At 34.0% G+C, this 19,738-nt stretch overlaps 1 protein-coding gene across 1 annotated transcript in view; it reads left to right on the plus strand.

The window, feature by feature from the left end:
• Nucleotides 1–19,508, plus strand: part of KIF18A (kinesin family member 18A) — an 81,094-nt gene extending 61,586 nt beyond the window's left edge. Inside the window, exons 16-19 of the mRNA XM_090267610.1 lie at nt 9,535–9,976; nt 10,644–10,751; nt 16,153–16,262; nt 18,909–19,508. Coding sequence (XP_090123736.1) covers nt 9,535–9,976; nt 10,644–10,751; nt 16,153–16,262; nt 18,909–18,991 — 743 coding nt within the window. The 3' untranslated portion in view covers nt 18,992–19,508. The remainder of the gene's footprint in view (nt 1–9,534; nt 9,977–10,643; nt 10,752–16,152; nt 16,263–18,908) is intronic.
• Nucleotides 19,509–19,738: the final 230 nt, after the last annotated feature.

Consider the following 19,738-nt stretch of genomic DNA (forward strand, 5'->3'; position numbering starts at 1 on the left):
TATCTTTCAGGAGCCCTGACTGTGACTTCTAAATTCCTGGTTTGAATTGCAGCACATAATCATTTTAAAAGTTCTGTTATTTGATCACATAACTTGAGCTGTCTAACTTTTTTTCTAAACTAGGAGTTTGTTAAGTTTCTAGTATCATATGTGCATTTTTGCTAAATTGTCATTTTTAAGAGAACAGCTTCATGACTTAAAATGGCAATTGGGTATGTAAAAATTATTACTTCATTAATATGTGCCTTCAACTATGTAAGGTATTTGTAAGTCTAAAAATATCATCTTGAATTTCAGGATAACTGTGAGACCTTTTTAAGTAAAGTAATGCCGGAGTTATTTTTCATTGACAGTTTCTCTCCAGGTAGATCCAAAACTGTTCTTTAGATTTGTATGTATTCTGGTTAATTTGAAAATAGTATAAAATAATCAGCTGATTCTTGCCGTTGCTGGTGTGGCTCAGTTGGTTGGAGCGTAGTCTTGTAAACCTGAAGGTTGTAGTCAGGGCACATAACCTAGGTTGTGGGTTTAGGACATGTACAAAAGGCAACTAGTTGATGTTTCTCTCTCACATAAATGTCTGTCTGTCTGTCTCTCACCCTCCCACCCCACCCCTTCCTGTCTCTAAAGTAATAAGCACATCCTTGGTGGAGGATTTAAAAAATTCAGTATTTTTTTTAAAGTAATGCCTGTACATAACTTAGAAAGCTAGCAAGTACTGTGATTGTGGACGTATTCATTGACCTTTTGTTACTCATTCCCAGTTAGTCCCCTTTTAGCTGTTTCTTCCAATTTTTCTCTTAATTTCTGAATTTCACATTTATACTGCTAATTCTTGTTTGTGCTTTTCCAATTTTAGATATTATCTACTTGTTTTTTCCTTTGAAAGATAAGGTTTTAACTCCTTAAAATTATATGTACATTTCCTCTCTTACCCTATCTTACCAAAACAGTTATTTATTTAAATAAAAATAAATCTCTGGAGTGTATTCAAGTTAATATTGTTTCCTATTAAGCTAAGAAGAATTAAATTCCCTTTCCTGTGTAGATTTAAGGTTTCTGTATGTAGTGTTTGCTTTTTTCCCCCATTTTTTCTTGTTCTCCATTATTATACAGAAATATATCCTCCAGTTGGTTCTGGAGACTTGGTACATAGGAAGTAAAAAAAATTTGAGACAATGTATGTATGGCAGTGTATGTATGCCAGTATCTTTAGTTGTCCAAGTATAGAATTCTAGGTTGGAAATAATTTTTCTGAGTAGTGAAAAGATAGTGCTTCATTAACTCTAGATTTGAGTGTTATGCTGGCTGTCTTTATTCTTCATATAAAAATTAATATGCATGTGACTTTTTCTCCCAGGAAGATTTTGGGATCTTTCCCTTATCCCTTATCCTTGGTATTCTGAAATGTAACAATGATATTCCTTGGTGTTGGTCTTTTTAAAATTTATTAGACTGAACAGCCTGTAGGCATTTCTCTCTGGAAACTTTATCTTTTCACTGTGAGAAGTTTTCACATATGTATTTATACACATACACGTATATACACATGCATGCTTATATATATCTCCATATTCTTCCCTTCTAGCTGTTCTTTGGAGCACTTATTAATATCCTCTCATTCTATTTTGTATCATCTGGTATCTCTTTTGTTTGTTCTTTCTGGGAGCTGTCCTCAGTTTTATCTTACAACCTTTATTTTGATTTTTTCCCGTCATACTTGAAATTTTTCAGAACTATTTCTCGTAATTGTTTCTTTCCACGGCATTTGTTTTTGTTTTCATGGAGGTAATCTGTCATCTCTCTGAAGATATTAATTATGGTTATTCTGATGTGTTCTTCTATTTCTATATTATCTACTTTTATTTTTTCCTGTGTGTAGTTATGTATCCTGATTATCATGTAGAAAAACATACCATCAAATATCTAGTGACCCTGATTGTGTTCTATATACATAGCGAAGCCTTTCAGTTAACGGGTTTTGCTTTATGGCGATCTCCAGAAACAAGAGTCAGTTTTGGAGAAACCTAAAAGTGTCAATTCCTAGGTCTTGTTTATTACGATTTTTATCTGAAAAGAACTCTTTGATTTCCCATTTAGGGAGGATATAAGCACAAATACCACTATTTTAGAGAAGTAGGAGAAAAATCTGTATACATTCATTTTTGAGAAATTATTTAGTCCCTCTACTTTCAGCTGCGCATGTTCGCCCTAGTCAGCAATTTTTCCAGAAAGTAGAACCTTGTGTCTTTTAAAAGGGTGACAAAGGAGTAGTCACCTGGAAGTATAGGTGACGATGAGAGTGTCAAGCAGACCCAGCTACTTCATTATACAGATTTTCACCCAATTCTTCAAATTTAGCTCAACCCTGTGCTCTCAGAAACAACCTTATGCCTCCAATTCCTAAGACATTCTACTAAGGCTTTAAAAAGCTTGGAGGTGTGTTCGGGGGAAGGTTATTGGCTTCCTCCCACCCCAGATATTCCTTTTATAAAAAATTTTTTTGTTTATAATTTTATAGAAGCAGTATATATTTTAAAAGTAATCAAATGGTTTTAAAAACAATTTTAAATGACTCGGAATTTTTTTCCAGCCAAAACCTATGCCATATTTACTTCTGCACTGTTTTCCTTGACCCACCCCCCATTTTTTTGCTTGCAGGGTGTGTATTGATTTGTTTTTGGTGGCTTGTTCGTTTGTTTTCAAAATTGACACCATGCTGTATATAAAACTTGTATACTGCTTCATTTAATGAACATTTTCCCTATCATCAAATAATCTGTCATATAACAGTGTAATTGTGACCATCCCATATTTTATTTAGCCACTATCCTAATTGATTTAATTCTCCCTGTGATAAGGACTCAACATTGTGTAATGGTGAACATGGCATCTGGATTATTAGAAATTCTAGCCTCAGTTTGTATGCCAGCTCTGCCATTCTTCTATGTTATCCTTTTATCGATTCAGTGAGCTTTCTCTATGCTTATTATAAGTATGCTTTGCCCATAACTTATTCATAATCAAGTCAAAATTAAGGTTCAGAAATAGGGGGGAAATGCATTTCTTTTCATGGATCTAACAGCACAGGGAGTATAGAAAAGGAACCAGAGCCACCAGTAGTCTCAGCTGGAAACTCCCTCTTGGCCCAAGAGGTTTTCATCCAGGTGTGGTGCGGTCATCAAGGCTGGGAGTAAGGCCCACAGTATCGGGCACTTTCTGTTCAGTGTGCCTTTCTACTCTGACCCAGCTGGTCCAGAAATGAAGCTTGAGCCTCTTTGTGCAACTGATAGTATTCAGATACTGACATTTTGCTGTATCTCATAGTCTTTCCCACCCTTTCTCCTCAGACCCCACTTACTCCTCCATCCGTGTTCCTAATTTAGGGGCTTTTAGTTACGTTCTGCTGGGGTCTTTTACTACCAGGGATAACATTTAAGGATGAAGTGGGGGAATATTGCAAGTTATTCTCCATGCCTTCCTCTATTCCATTTCTGGGTACACAATATCCTTTATAATGTTGTCAGGTGTGCAGATGATACCCTCTATTATCAACACAAGGGCAAATTTTATCCTATATCTACTATATGGTTATTTTAAAGGGGATCTGGTAAGGAAGCTAGATGCCTCTGCTCAGGTTACCAATCTGGCTAAAATTGGTTGTCTTTTGCATAGTTTACTTCCATATCTCTTCATGTACTATGGATATTCTAAAACAAGGAAAGTAAGGTGAAGCCAACCAAGTACTAGTTCTTCTAGTGAGAAACTATTTAAGTATTCAATGCCTTTCTATCTCCCTCCCCTATCAGAAAGGAAAGGGGCCTAATATTACGTGTAACACATATTATTTGATCCAGACGTGCATTACAGGACATTTTGCATTTTCAGGTTTCATTTTACACACACACACACACACACACACACACATGTGTGTATATGTGTGTGTGTGTAATGTGTTGACTCCTTTTAAGGAATTGAATGCAATAATTAACAAGGTTTGAGGAGGGGAGCAATCAGTTCTTGTATATGAAGGCATAGTATGTCTGTGTCTGGAATGGGAGGTAAATCTGTTTTAGTTGTCTGAGGATGTCTAAAGGTGAATTTTCAGAGAATGTAGAGTACCTAACTTAAAAGGAGATGCTCTTTCCATATCATCCTATTAATTTAAATCTTCCCCTCACATTGTCCTTTGCACAACTTCCTAGGAGTCAAGGTACATTTTCGTTAACTTTACTTCTCTCTGCCACCCTTGAAGTGGAACCATTTTCTACTTAGCCCCACTCTCTTTCCTTTGCCCTGTCCCAGCTCGATAACGATGCCCATCATCTCTAAATAAGAAATCATATTCTCAAACCCCAAAGGGTACTGCCTCAAGTCCATGAGCATTCAAACTAGAGAGGCAAGAAAGCAGATGCCAAGACACCTGCATTTATGTAGATCAGAGCTGCTCGGAGGGAACAAGGCCTCAAGCCTATTGAGTGGGGGCTGGGAAAACGGAATGGCAGTAACAAGAGAATGCCAAGTTTAAGGGAATAATGAAAATGGACATTTTGAACTTTACTGTAATTATGCCTGTGGAAATGGTTCATGGCTTCATGGAAAGTGGTCGATTTTTATTAAGTTTATAAAATGAATATATACTACTCCCTTGTATGAACTTCCTTCTTATCTTTGTTCCTGATTGTCAAGGCAGCTAATTACGTAAGTATATGTCATTGATATGTTCTGGACTTTATATAATTTTTAACTGATTGTTTGAGTAAAACACATCTCTCCTACATTACTGCTGCCACTCTATTCAAGCTCATTATTTCTTGTTCAAGCTATAGCAATAGCCTTGTTACTGATTTTGTTTTCTCCCTTGCCCCTTTATATTCTTTTTCCCACACAATAAGCAAAGCAATCTTTTTTAAAAACATAAGTCATATCACATCATATTTATGCTTAAAATCCTTAACAGATAACCCTTTGCACTTGGAAGAAATCCAAACCCTTATCTTGTTCATAAATCTTAATACAATGTGGCCACTTCTCATTTCTGCTTTCCCTCTAACTCGCTGTCTTCTCTCTTTTTCTTGAGCTCAGCGAAGTTATTTAGCACTTGCTGTTTCCCCTGCCTCTTTCCCAGATCTTGGTAGGGCTGGCTCCTTCATAGCCATTCAAGTCTTAGATCACATAGCTGGTCCTTAGAATCACCTTCCCTGGTCATCATAATTAATACCTTTCCTATCTCCCATCACTCTCTGTTCCATTGCATTGTTCTATTTTCTTTACAATTCATTTGTCATAATTGTCTTTATTAAGAGAATTTCTTTTTCTGCCTTCTCCCCTCAAAAATGTAAGTTCTTCACTGGCTTATTTTCTGCTCTCTTTTCAATACCTAGACAAGGTCGGAGGCATGGAAGGTGCTAATACTAAGTGGGTAAACAGACAGTGAACTTTTTTATGAAGATTCAATGCTCTTAGATTGTTTCTCTTATACCATAGCTGACTATAGCTTTTTTCTTTCATAAGTAAAATAAACATTGATTCTGGATTCTAAAGAGTAGTAGTGGCTTTTTAAAAACCTCTCAACATTTCTGGTTATTGTTACTATTTGGACATAAATTTCAACAAGTCACTTATGTCCCTGAGTCATAACCATTTCAGGGCAGTAGGAAAGCAGTAGACCTACAATATCTTGGGGATTTAAAGGCCTAAAAGGTGGTCCAGAAATAGCAAACTTTTTTAGACCACAGGATACATTGCTACCTACTAGCTTTTATACTCAAATATATGGTGTGGTGGGCTGATTCCTTAGAAGGAGAGAAGACTTGATGTCTTTCCAAGTGGTTGCAAATCTTTCCTATTCCAATTACAAGAGCTCACCTTATAACAACTCAGTTTTTATTTTTTATCCCCTCCTGCAAAGCACACGTGTTGCTGAGGTATTTCATAGATTGACATCATCTACTGGGCTCCCTTGTTCTGAAAGTCGTAACTACATGATTTCCTATTTTATGGGGCCTTTTTAAAGGAATTAGAGTCACCTTCCAAGTTCCTTCTTTATCATTTCCATTCTATAGACTCAAGAGTTACAGAATCTTGTTAGATAGTATTTTCCCAGGCTGAATGAGAGGAAACTACAACGGGCCCAAGCCTGCTGTTCTGGAAAGTTACTGTATATCCTCTAATGGAAAAGTACAGCCTATCTCTTTTATAGACCTAGAGCTAGTATAGTCAATGGTTCTTATAGCCTATTAAAATATACAGTAAAATATATGTAGTACCCAACACTCTCCAGTTTGCCATACCCACTTAAAGCACTCCATTACCTAACTAGCTAGAGGAGAAAAATATTTATATATTTTATAAATTATACTCGGGGTGAAATATCAGTTGTTTATTGTGTTCTTTTTATTTCCATGGATAAGCAGAATCATTATCCCTTTATAGTCACAGTGGATTTACTGTTCAGTTTTTATTTACATCTTCAGGTCCTAGTTTTGCTCTGGTTATCTCCTGAATCTTTCTTAGCAACTAGTCAGCCTACCTAATTCTGAATTGAGTAGTTATCTTCTGTTCTCTTCCTGTTATTTGATCAGTATTAAATAATTGAGGAGATAAAAAGAAAGGAACTGTCTGGATTTGTGTCTTGCACGTGCTGTATGTCTGTAACATTTTTTCTTCCAGGCCCAGTAAACAATGGTATGGGAATCCACATTAAGTACCCCATCTCCATGTTTCTCCTTTAAGTTGTCACATCCTGCCAGGAAACTAGAACTATAATTAAAGATACATCATTGTAACATTACGGTTGTTCTCACTGACAACTGTTACTCAGTTTGACCAAATCAGAATTTCAGAATTTGGTATTCGGTGTATGTTTATGTTATCCCAGAGAACAGGTGGATAATTTTTCAGCACATCATAAAAGACCTCACCCTTGCCCTCGCCCCCACCCCCCATCATTTTCATGCTATTTACAAGCAGGAGGGAGGAAATGGTCTACCATCATGGAAATATGCCCAGTGCCCCTCCAGAGATCATCTTTGTCTAGATATGTGAAAGAAAAATAGTGACTCTGGATAGTCCTTATCCCTTGAGATTTCATGTTTCATTGTGTTCTAAGTTAAATAACACTTAACATGTGCCTGCTTTGGTTTATATTACAGTTTATCATCAGCCTTGATAAACTGAAAGTGAGACATTGTTTTAAATACATTCTTTTAGTTTTAACTATATTCTTTTAGTTTTAACTGTGAGTTAAGTATTGATGGAATGCTGGAAAGTCAGTTACAACTTTCCCCTGTGAAGTAGTAATGCTAACAACAGTTAAAGCATATTTATATTTCTAGAGCCTTTCTTTGAACTCTAAGTCTTTTATAGATATTAACTAATCCTAGAAAATTCCCTATACATAAAAAGGTAGTATTTCCTTTTTTTAGGGGGCTGGGGGTGTTAATGCCCACGCTGCTTAAATGAGTTGCCCAAGGTCACTCAGTGAATTGTTGGTGAAGCCAGAAATAGAATCCAAGTCTCCTGACTCCCAATTCAGTTCTCTATCCTCGATATAGTTTTCTATCCTCTATATACCCCTGCTGCCTCTCATGGGAAAAAGAAGTTAATCTTCCAGCTATTAATAGCCACCAAATTGGTGGTAGCAGCACAGTGGAGAAAAGTAACTGTCTTTATACTGCAGCATTAGTATAAAAATATCTGGTAATGGAAAATTTGACAAATGTCATGTTAAAGAGAGTGGAAAATTATTTTAAGATCTGGATCTCATTTATCTAGTTCTCAGAAAAGTAAAATTTCTTAGTAGAACAGGGATCATATTTTTCTTCCTGTTTTTAAATTGTGTTTCCTAGAGGGTAATTGTCAACCTAGCCAGAGCAGAGCCTACCGTCAACTAACTTAAGAATAATTCATGTACTTTGGTGATTGTTGTAAGTGTACTTTCTAACTTGGTTGAAAGTTTGAATTGCTTTATTGAAATATATAGCACCTGTTTTATTCAACTTTCGGTGTTTTTAATATTATAAAGCATATATAAAATCAATTGGGAAATTTACTGGGTGTCTTGAAAACATGGGCAGAAATACACATTATATTGATAGTTTCTTCCCAGACAATATACTCCAAGCAAAGTTATATCATGTCTGGTGCCATGAAGTTCACCAGAATGAAATAGGCAGAGCAGAAAAAAATAGTTAATTAAGAAATACAAGATAAGCACACTGGAGCTGATCAAGTTTATTGTTATGTATGTAACCAAGTCTGGTGCTTGGGAGATGTTATGTACTTAAATATTAAAGCATATCTAATATGGTGGGAATTCACACGTAAGTTCAAACAAAACAATTTGTCTCTTAATTTTGGACCAACAAACAATTCTTCTACTAAAAATCTTGATATTACATTTCTGTTTGAATATTACTATAAGTGATTAATTGTAAGAATGGCACAATCAGCATTACGTTTTAACTGTGCAAGTGTGAGAGAGGCAGAATTTGTGCAGACTGGGAAATGTAAGGAAAAGCTTAAAAATTTCTGGTTATTTGAGACCCAGGTGACTGAGAAGGTAGTGGCAAGAGGATAATTAGAAATAAGGAAGTGTAGAATAAGAAAACTGGAAGGTCAAGTACATATCCTTGGGGAAATGTATGTATTTATTGGATGGAGGAGGAAGAAGGTAACAGATGCTGGAGTAGTAGTAGAGAAATCACTTTGAATCACAGAAGTTGTAGCAAAGAGAAGTTTATTAAATTTGGTGACTTGACATTTGGGAGACTTGCTTTTATTGGGAGATAGTAGTCAAGTAAGAGTGCTCTGAACTCTTCAAATTAGGTTTATTTATCTTTGGTATTAATCTAATTATTATTGCAAGCTTATGAATTATGTATGATACAGGAAACAAATCAATCCACCAGAATGCTTGATCAACTATATATGGCATAGTAATAGATGTAGTTCTTTCATTCATTCACCTTGGATTTTATTGGTTATTGTCATTCTTGTTACTTTAGAATAAATGTTCACTCAGTAATAAACTGGTGATATTTTAAAACAGAAAGAGTTACAAATCTCTGCCCACAAATGTTGAATACTTTTTGTTATCTTAAACCTAAATCAAACATGAAAGCTGGAAACTGCTTATAAATTTTATTAGAATTGGTTGGAAATTTGTTTTTAAGTTTAATATCTCAAGATAGCTATATCTATAATATTGATATTAGCCATTTGTTATTTATTTTCTTAAGGGAATCTCTTTATAAAGTTATTAGCAATAAATGATTTTTTTTCCTTTCCAACTTAATTATTTTCTTTTAAATTTTTATCATTTGGCAGAAAATGTACTTTATTATTGGTGTTATTTTTTTTAACTGATAGGGTTATTGGAAAACGATTTACACAATGTAACATACAGATCATGTGTCATAGAAATGTACACGTGAGACCTATAAAATCTTATTAACCAATGTCACCCCTATAAATTTAAATAAAAACTATTTAGGCAACATTATTGAGCTTCTTTTTAATTTTGTCAAACAGGCACAGCTTCAAGTGAATCTAATCTACTTAACACTCCTTCACAAAAAAGAACTCGAAGAAAACTAATGCCTTCTCCCTTGAAAGCAGAGCATACCCAAAAATCCACACGGTCTGAAAGAGTGCAGCTCAATGATTCTTTCAGCAAAGAACTTCAGCCTATTGTGTATACCCCAGAAGATTGTAGAAGAACTTCGCAAAATCCATCTACAGTGACCTTCTTAAAACCGTCATCTAATACTATGAGTGTTCAGGCTATCAGCTCAAATATAAACAGGGACAGTTCTCTGAAAACGGTATGTGAAGTAGAAATCCCTGTCAGCAGGAGAAAAGAACATAGACAGGAGGATTTGGACTCTACGTTTTCTATATGTGAAGACACCAAGATACTAAACAGTAAATTACCTGAGCAACAGTCAGTGCCAAGCAATAATATTGTACAAAGGTATGGAAAAAGTTTAGTTGTCAGTTCTTCTTCTTCCTCTTTTTTTTTTTTTTTTTGGTAGCCATTAAACTATTCACTTTCATTTTCTTGTTTAGCTATATTTGAAGTATATTTTATAGATCAATTTTAAAGTCTTTAATTTGATATCTTAAGTTGATTGACCTTCATTAAGCTAGAAAGACCTTAAGATATATTTAGTTTGTTCTTCATACTAAAGTTGGATGCTACAAGCCATTGCTGGATGAGTACCATGTTGATTATTACTCATTAATATCTTCAATAAAGAAAATTTCACAGTTTCTATTGATGTTTAGCAAACTCCAACATATTCTGAGTAGTCATATGTCTAAGGTATGGTTGGCTGCATGTCATCCAAGCGGACATATTCTTCTCCTTTCATCTGTATTATCGCAACTAATCTAAATATGGGAAGAATGATACCTTCACCTTTCTGTGCTCTTGGGAATGCATAAATCTCTTGTTAGCAACTTTATCTATAGTGGATAAATGAGAAAAGAAAATTCCAGAGCAAGCAAGGGAAACTTTATAGTACTGTATAATATTTTCCTTTATTAATATGAAATGGTATTTCAGTCATGTAAGTGCATGATCTCTCTGCATAGTACAAGTAAAAATTGCTTTTTATTTTTTATTATTTACTATGTAGGCTTGCCCCTTCCTCATTCTCCACTAAACATCCTCTGCCTGTACGGAGCATAGTACCATCCTACATGGCAATGACTGCTGCCGCCAAAAGGAAACGGAAATTAACAAGGTATGATTAAACATAAACTAGTTCAGTTTTTATACTTACATAAGATCATCTTTATACTTTGTTTACTATAGTTCTTTTATATTTCTTATAATTAAACTATCAGTCCATGTTTAAGCATACATATAATAAATTGCTCTGAATGCAACACTGGATTTAAATTACCAAAGGGCGATCTTGATAAAGCCCAGGTATTTCACTTGCCATTTGCATAAAGTATTCCATATTTAAGATTATTGAAAATAAATTTAAAAGTCTTCTTGTCTTCAAAAATGTCATTTAATTTTAACTTCTTTTGGTGATAATTTTGTTTATTTAGTATTTTTCCTTTTAGACTCTAGTGATATTTCTTCAGTCCTAAAATTATTTTAATGGAATTTGATATATGACTAAAATGTAATGAGTGAAGAAACTTCTGGTTCTGGCTATTACACTATAACTTGTATCACCCCAAACTACCCATCATGAAAAATTATCAAAGTTGATAAAATATAACAGCTGCTTGAAGGCACTGGAGAACAACCCAGGCAGCCAGAATTTGACGGTCTCAGATCCCAGAAGAAAAAAGGAAAACAAGCTGTAGAGAACCCGACCTTCTCTGCCTTTTTTTTCCTTTCAGCATTTGTCAGTTCGTGACATTATGTAGAGGCCAAGTATAAAATGGAAGCCTAGAACCTATCTGCAGCCTCACTGAGCCAGATCATCACAATCATTATATATAGCTTTTTGCCCTCCAGAGGTTTATTTGCCAAGTTGTAAACTATGGAGTAAGAGTTCAAGAAACGAAGCTGTATGTAGCTGCTAAGAGGCAAACATATTGAGCAAAATTTGGTCATCCTCATGGGGCTGGAACAAAAATTCTTGTTCAGGAATCATTATTTAGAAAGGGCCCTAATAAACACCTGGGATTTTATATGAGACTCCTGAAGGCCTATGGTCCAGGAGTAGGGCGAACTGGAAATAGACCATTTCTTGAAAGCCTGAAACAGACCTTAAATCAACTCAGTCCCTTTTTGGATCAAGGTGATCTATCTCCATTATGCCTGCTTGCCAGAAGAATATCATCTCTGGAAGAATAGGCCATCCAGAGCCTCTAAAGTTTTTCATACACTGTGCTTAGTACTTGAGCAAAAATTACAAAGTATGCCAGGAGACAGGACCAAATGACTAAAAATCAAGAGGGAAAAAACGAAATCAAATCAGAGAGGAAGTGAAGTATTGAGATTATCAGATAGGGACTTTAAAGTTCTAACTGTCATTAACAAAAAATTGAACAAAAGTTATGATAATTTCCCAACTAACTAGATTCTATTAAAATGAATCAAATCTGTATTCTAGAATTGAAAAAATAGAATTTACTAAAATTAAGAACTCACTAAATTGTTTTAACAGATTGGGCACAGCAGAAAACAGTTAAGTGAACTAGAAGATAGGTGGATACAAAAATATCCAAACCCATGCGAAAAAGGATAAAAAGAAAATATGGAGAAGACTGAAAGAGAAATATGAAGCACAGTGAAAAATATGGGACACAATTAAAAAGAAATATGTATCCACATATATGTATTTTGAGTCCCAGAAAGAAATGAGAAAACGAATGGAGTAAACCAGTATTTGAGGGTGTTGGCTAATAATTTTTTTAAACTGACAAAGGATAAATCACAAATTCAAGAAGCACTGCAAACCACAAGCAGCAGTAGTATAAAGAGAAATACATCTAGGTACATAACAATAAAACAACTGAAAATCAAAGAAAGACAACAGAAAAATCGTAAATATACTGTTATATGACATGAAGTCTATTATACACAGTCTTTGTATCCTGTAACATTAAATGCAGTGATGAGATATAGAAAATGGTTATATTGTAAAATGGATCTGACTTGCTCCCCCTAACCCCCTTTTTCTGACATGGGATTATGTAGAAGAGAGTGTAAGATCTTGAGTTAAATCTTTTGAAGTTTCTCATTTTCTCCATAGACTTGTCTCGTCTGAGCTAGTATAAACAAATTTACAAATAGCACATTTATTTATGCCACATGAGAGTGTCATCTCATAGGTGCACTTAGCGTCTGTCCTTTCTCCTCCAACCAAAATACAACAGACCTTTGTAATGTGTACAATAAAAATTCTTGACTGATTTTTCTTCCAAATATCTGTGACTGTTCATGACATTTAAAATTTTGTATTTTGCGATGGCACAAATTTGATTGCACAGTTTGCCTGGCGCATGCATGGAAATTGGTCACCGTCATCTGTGTCATCCATCTCGTCTCTAATTTTCATTGTGTCCATTGTGTTACTCTTTCAATTAATTAACATCGGTTACTCTTCTGGTTCTTCACTGGTAGTATTCTCTGGTGTGTTAACGAAGATACAGCAAAAGTTTATAGCTAATAATAATTTTTAAGTGTAAACATAGTCATTGTCAAAATCAAATGTCCAGGTAGGTAAATGTATGTTTGTAGTGGTTTTAGATGAGTTAAAAGGCTTTCACATGAGCAACTAATATTGTGAAGTAATATTAAAGGACATATAAAGAAAGTAGGATTTTTCATAGTCTATTAATTGCTCTATTACATTCCCTCTGGTACCAATAATTAGATCCTGCCATTAACTATGGTTAAAAGAGATTAATGTTAGAAATGTACATAATTACTTTTTTTAAATTTTCCTTTCCCAATTAAATCTACATGAACTTGAAAGTAACTCTGGTATTTTCCACTTAGCAGTTTTATGTACATGTTTAGGTGTGTTTATGTTCTGATATGGTTTTTTTAAGTGAAGAAGAGAAGGCTCCAGGTATATAGTTATTTTATTTCCTTGGTATCAGTTTTCCTCTCTTAAAAAGATATATTATAGTTCAAAAACACTGTATTTAAAAAGTCTACCAGCCTTTATATTTTAGTTACTAGCTAAATTAAGAATATGAGATTTTTAATTATTTCAATTTATTCGGTATCACTGTAGCAGACTTTTTTATTGATTTTTAAAAAGAGAGAGGAGGGGTGGGGAGAGAAACATCTATTAATCCACTTATTGATGCATTCACTAGTTGATTCTTGTATGTACCCTGACCAGGGATCAAAACCACAACCCTGGCACATAGGGATGACGTTCTAACCAAGCTGCCCAGCCAGGGCCTATAGCAGACTGTTTTAACTAAATCAGTCTACCAAAGATACAAATACAGTATATACCTACATAGAATTTTACTTATAAATTATATTACAGTTTTGGGGTTTTGTTGCTTTGTATTTATTTGATTGGTTTTGTTTGTTTCACAGTCTTTCTTACACCTGGAAATAGTTTCACACCTTGCCATACATTTTTAGTTTATTTTGAAAAATGTCTAATGATTTCAGCTAGAAATTATATCAGCTGAAAAAATATGGGATGCATTATGTTTATTAAGTAGTAGCATTCTGCCCATATAAGGGAACAGAAATTTAAATCCTAACTATTATTAATAGTTATGGAAGTATATTAGGCACACAACTAGAAGAATCTTTAGCTTTCTTCTTAATATAGTTTCTAACATACTTTGAATTTGGAGTCATACTGATTTTAAGGATTTTTTTGTTTTTGCTTTTTTTAATGATCTAACATAAATGTTAAACATTTTACCGTGGACTGTTTTACCTAATCCTAAAAATGTTTTAGTGTATTTTACTTATACATAAATATACAACGAATATTATTGGGCTTTGATTTCATTCCTAGAAATATGAATTTTATTGATAGATTTATTCAAAACCTTAATTTTTCAAGTAAAAATCTGTGAGTAAAAACAAAGGTTCTAACACTAACCATAGTGAAGAATCATACCATAAAATAATAAAGGTGATTATAAGATAAATTGTAAGGAAACATAGCACTATCAAAATGAACCAATGCCATTGGTCTTTGTACTTGAAATAAAATCACCAAATGACCAAAAAAAAAGAATTTTTGCCTTAAACAACTTATGTACATAGTATCAGAAAAGGGTGTTTAATATCCTTTTACAGAATTATAGTAACCTAGTTTATTTAACACCATTTAGGAATAGAGAATTTCTACAACTGAATTTGCTTACTTTCAAAAAACTAGTACTTCTCTGTAACCATTTTGGATAGATATCATTTGGATTCTTGAATGAAATTGGCAAAATCACTATTAGGAACACTATAATCATCTCTTAAAGGCTTTTAAAAAAATGAGGCACGTGGGTTGAGTTATTTTTCCCAGCATTCAGTGTGCTTCTGCCTATTTTTCTTTGCTGTTATATTAAATTGCCATTTCTGACTACTTTAAATGAGCATACAACTAACCCATCTTCTCCCTGTTCTATAAACATACACCCACTTCAGTTTACCACATGGATAGGATTGCCAGAAAAGCAAATTGTTGCCATAAAAGGGAAGCCTCCAATTGTAATTTCTAACTGACTATCAAATTAGTAACAACTTGTAAAATGGTATATATATCTTTAAGCCAGAACTTTCCTAAAATTAGCTTATTTGAATCAGTTAATTTTTTAAAAACGTAATCCTCTTTAGGGCTTCAAAGGTTTGGATTGCTCTTTTTCCAGACCCAAATTAAACTCATCTCATCCACAAAATACTTTGTGTTTCTTTTCTCTTCTAAACTCAGGAACCTACAGCTTCTTACAGTTTGAAACCCTGTGGCACTGTTTTTTACTCTGCCTTGTTTTATTTTATGTATTTGTATTATCTTCCTCCCTCCCCACCATATATCCATTATATAAGTTTTCAGGACAGGAGTTATTTGTACCTTATTTATTTGTGTGTACTGCCACATGAAGCCATTATAGGTGTTTAATATGTCAGTTCAAATCAAGTTAAAATTTGATCCATTAAAATGTGAGATTGATATAAATTTTGAAAGTTAAACAAATGAAAACAGATCATTCTTTTCATTTCAGTTTCTATAATTGTAATAATCAGAGACATTCTCAGGCTCTTACAGTGTTTTGAGTTAAAAACAAGGTTTCCAAACAACCTCACTTGTTTATATTCCCCAGATCAGGGTTCTTGCTCCAAATTTGTAGTATGGGCCTAGTCTTTCACCTATTGCAGTGTGCTCCTTATCGCTGCACTTTGCATAGCAGTGCTTGCTGGTATTCCAGCAGAGCCCCTGGAAATGTTCTGCTAACAGAATTATTACATACACCCACAATCAAAATCACAGGTTTTGAGTAAGCATTATGAAAATCATATAGAGTTAAATTTCCCTATGGGCCAAAAATGTATTTAGTACCTCCAGTTGCTCCTATGGAATTTTACAACTTAATAGTTTAGTATTTTACTTTTTCTTTAGTGTTTATTGCATGTAAGACTATGAATTAGAACTTAGAACTATAAAACATGCTTAATTAACTAAAATAAATTTTCCTCTCAAGTTCTGCATCAAATACTTTGTTAACTGCTGAGGAAAATTCTGGATTTGCCAAACGTGTTCGACAAGATAATTCAAGTGATAAGCACTTACAAGAAAATGGACCAGCAGTGGGTATGTCTGAGCTCTTTAATATTTTAAAATATGGTTACCTAACACATATGTAGTACTTTACATTTTTATAGTGTTTTTATAAGAATCTCCTTTTATCTACTCATCACCTTTATTACATGGTAAGTGTCATTATCCATGTTACAGGTAAGAAAACTTAAGACCCAAAATAGAAAACACTTCCCTAAGACCACACAGATACATCACAGTGGAGCCATAACTCAGAACTGCATCTCCTAACGCTATATTCTGCACCCCTTTTGTTATCTATACTGCTTCACATGGCAGAAGAATTGGTAAATAATTTAACTAATCATTGAAATAATTAGATAAATGTAATATTTAACATGTTAGTGATTAAATATATTTTGCAGATGAACTATATCTACTTGAGATTTTTTTTATTAGCCTATTTTTAATAATCTGGCCTCTGACTCATTTATGCAGTTATAGCCAGGCTTCATTCTGTACAGAGTTATCATCACATTGTAACTCCCATTAACAAGTGGAGAAAGATACTGTTGGGGTGACTACTCTCAGTTCAGCACAACCACATCTTCAGTAAATCTAGAGGTGTATGAAGGCCAACCGGTTTCTAGACTTTGGTGTCCAGACTTCTGTTTCTTTGGCACTATAGTGCCTAAGATTTCATTCAGAAAATATTTATTTACCACACATTCACTAGATGCTACGTTCTGTAATGAATACAGGAGTCATTAAGGTTTTTGTCTGGTTTCTTTTCTGAAAGAACTTAAAATCAGAATACCATATGATATCACCTAATACAGGAAACTAAAGAACAACACAAACAAAGGAACTAAATAGAACAAAGAGCAGAATAGCAGTCAATAGGGGGAAGGGGGGAGGGAGAGAAGGGGGATAAGTAAGGGAGGGATTTAGTCAAGAAACGTGTATAAATGACTCATGGACATGGACAACGGGGAGGGATATGATTGTGGGAGAAGGGGTGGGCTTGGTGGGGAGGAGCAATGGGGGGGAAAATGGGACAACTGTAATTGAAAAACCAAAAAATAAAATTAAAAAAAAGAAGAAGAAAAAAAAAGAACTTAAAATTATAGCACTTGGAATTTAAAGGGGTTTCATGAGATCATGAATGTGTCTAAAAAAACATGAGAACTATTGTTACTTGTTTTCTGCCGATGTTCCTGCATTACAGTAATATAAAATGTCTCAATGGCTTTGCCAGACTGTACTGATAAATACTTATTGTGGTAGCCAGTGGCAGTTGTTTAACTTAACCTCAGTGGAAATATTTTTTGTGCAAATTTAAGACTCAGTAAAGTCCTGGAAAATAAAATTTACTGTGATTTGGTTTAACACGCTATATTTAATAATACTTAACAATGTACGCATGCAGTTGGTATAAGTATGTACTGCCCCGTGGGTCACCTGAAAAAATACTTTAGGAAGTCATAATTCTACAGCATAATAAGTTTATGATCATTCTAAATAAGAAAGATTTGGTTTTTTAAATATGCTTATTTTCTAATGCAGTATTCCCTCACTTATCATGGGCATTATGTTCTAGACCCCCCCGCGAAGTAGGAACCTTATATTTAGTCTACACTCTTAAACCTATGTAACTTTAACAACACACGTGTACAGTACCACAAAATCCTGCGATATAGCGAATAATCCGCGATAAATAATTAAATATAATATTTTTTTAAATCCCGTAATACAGTGAGGTCATGATAAGTGAATTGTGATATAGAGAGGGACTACTGTATTAGTATAAAACACTCCAAATATCTCATGTATAGAGATGAATGGAGGAAACATAGGAGATGATACTAAACTACAGTGCTTGCCAAAGAGGAAAGAAGAGCTAAAGCTAAGTAAAACAGGTTGTGTTGTTAAGGATAATAGAGCACTTAGGAAGAGACTAATTTAGGGAAGGTAATAATTTGGGTACATTAGGATATCCAAGCAAGACCTTAATACACATCAGGAATTACTGGAAAAGTAAGAGAATTGGAACTGGCTTCCTTAGAATGTATTCAACTGAGTTCTCTAACATTGTACAAATAAAAAACAAAGGAGCATAAGTAGAAAAGAAGATAACTACTGTTAACTGAGCAGTTGAGAAATAAGAGAGTGTCAAGAGAGTATGTGCCCCTAAAACTTAAACTTAATATGACCAAGAAAATGGATGATTAGACCAGTCCTTAAAAAGGTTGATGGCACCCTGTTGTGACACTTGGTCAAGTGGAGAGTCGCAGTATAGGCTGATGAAGTACCAGGAGACAGGGCGGCGATAGGTCCCATTTGGAAGGTGGTGGTAAAAGGGCCGTGGGATCAGGATCAGCACTTTAGGAAGTACTAAATTCAATGATACTTCTAAACTGGAAAAATATGGAAGTTTAAAAAGCCCTAGGAAACAATCCACAGAATGAGAAAAATTCATAATGCAAAAAAGAAGAACAGTGCTTGTAGAATTAATTTCTCATTAGTTCAAGAACCAACGTTAATCTGCAGTTATGTATGTGCACATGTGTGAGCACACATGCATGCATCCCAACTTCAGTTTGAAACATGGGAGAAATGGATTTCTAAAGAATGAATGGTGAAAATTTTTTTTGAATGATGCTTTTATCATATTGATGCATTTTCTTATTTCTTCTCTAGAATATAAAAGAAGCATCCATCAGGTAAAGCCAAACATAGTCAGAAAGTTTGGAAGAAGTATTTCAAAAGGAAATCTAAGATAAGTCTCTTCAAAATCAAGAGAAATGAAGCGGACAACTCTGCTTTTAAAAGCATTTGTTACCAGTGACCTTACAGAACCTTATTTAAAATTTTTAAAGACCATCTTAAAACTAGGTTTACCATAATATTTCAGCAAGCAGAAAATGAAATTCTTCCACTTTTATTCTTTTGTATTCTAAGCAAATAAAAATTTTTAACAGAAGGTTATGTTGTAAGTTTCTAAAATATTTGTTACCTTTTGTAATCCCTAAGTCAGTATGGTGGTAGCTTATTTTTGTTATTCTGTAACAGGTTGACTAGGATATTTTAGAAAACAATAGTGAGCTAAATAATCCTTATACTATTTTTTGTAAATAAGAATTCAGAAGTGATAAAATTATGGCCCAGGATGTATTTGGTCTTACATTATTTTAATCATATATATGACTTTTCTTTGCAAAAATACTTTGATGTACAGATGTACATATGTGTTTCCATAAAGTTGTTGTAAATATTATTTAAATAGTCTTCATGAACAAAATACTAATACTGTTCCATGCTACTTAGTATATTAAAGTCCTAGATTTTATAATATTTGCTCTTGTGTCTCATTACTATCCCTTACACACTTTGAAGTATTTTATATAAAATGTGAATTTTATAGATTTGTATTTCATATTAGATCTAGATACGTGGCACTAGAACCAAGTCTGAAAATAATCCATAGTTTCCTTAATGATGATGAGAATGCATTTTAATTATTCCTTTTG

Source organism: Furipterus horrens, unplaced genomic scaffold, assembly GCF_987537825.1.
Source record: "Furipterus horrens unplaced genomic scaffold, mFurHor1.1.pri manual_scaffold_2, whole genome shotgun sequence".
Lineage (NCBI taxonomy): Eukaryota > Metazoa > Chordata > Mammalia > Chiroptera > Furipteridae > Furipterus > Furipterus horrens.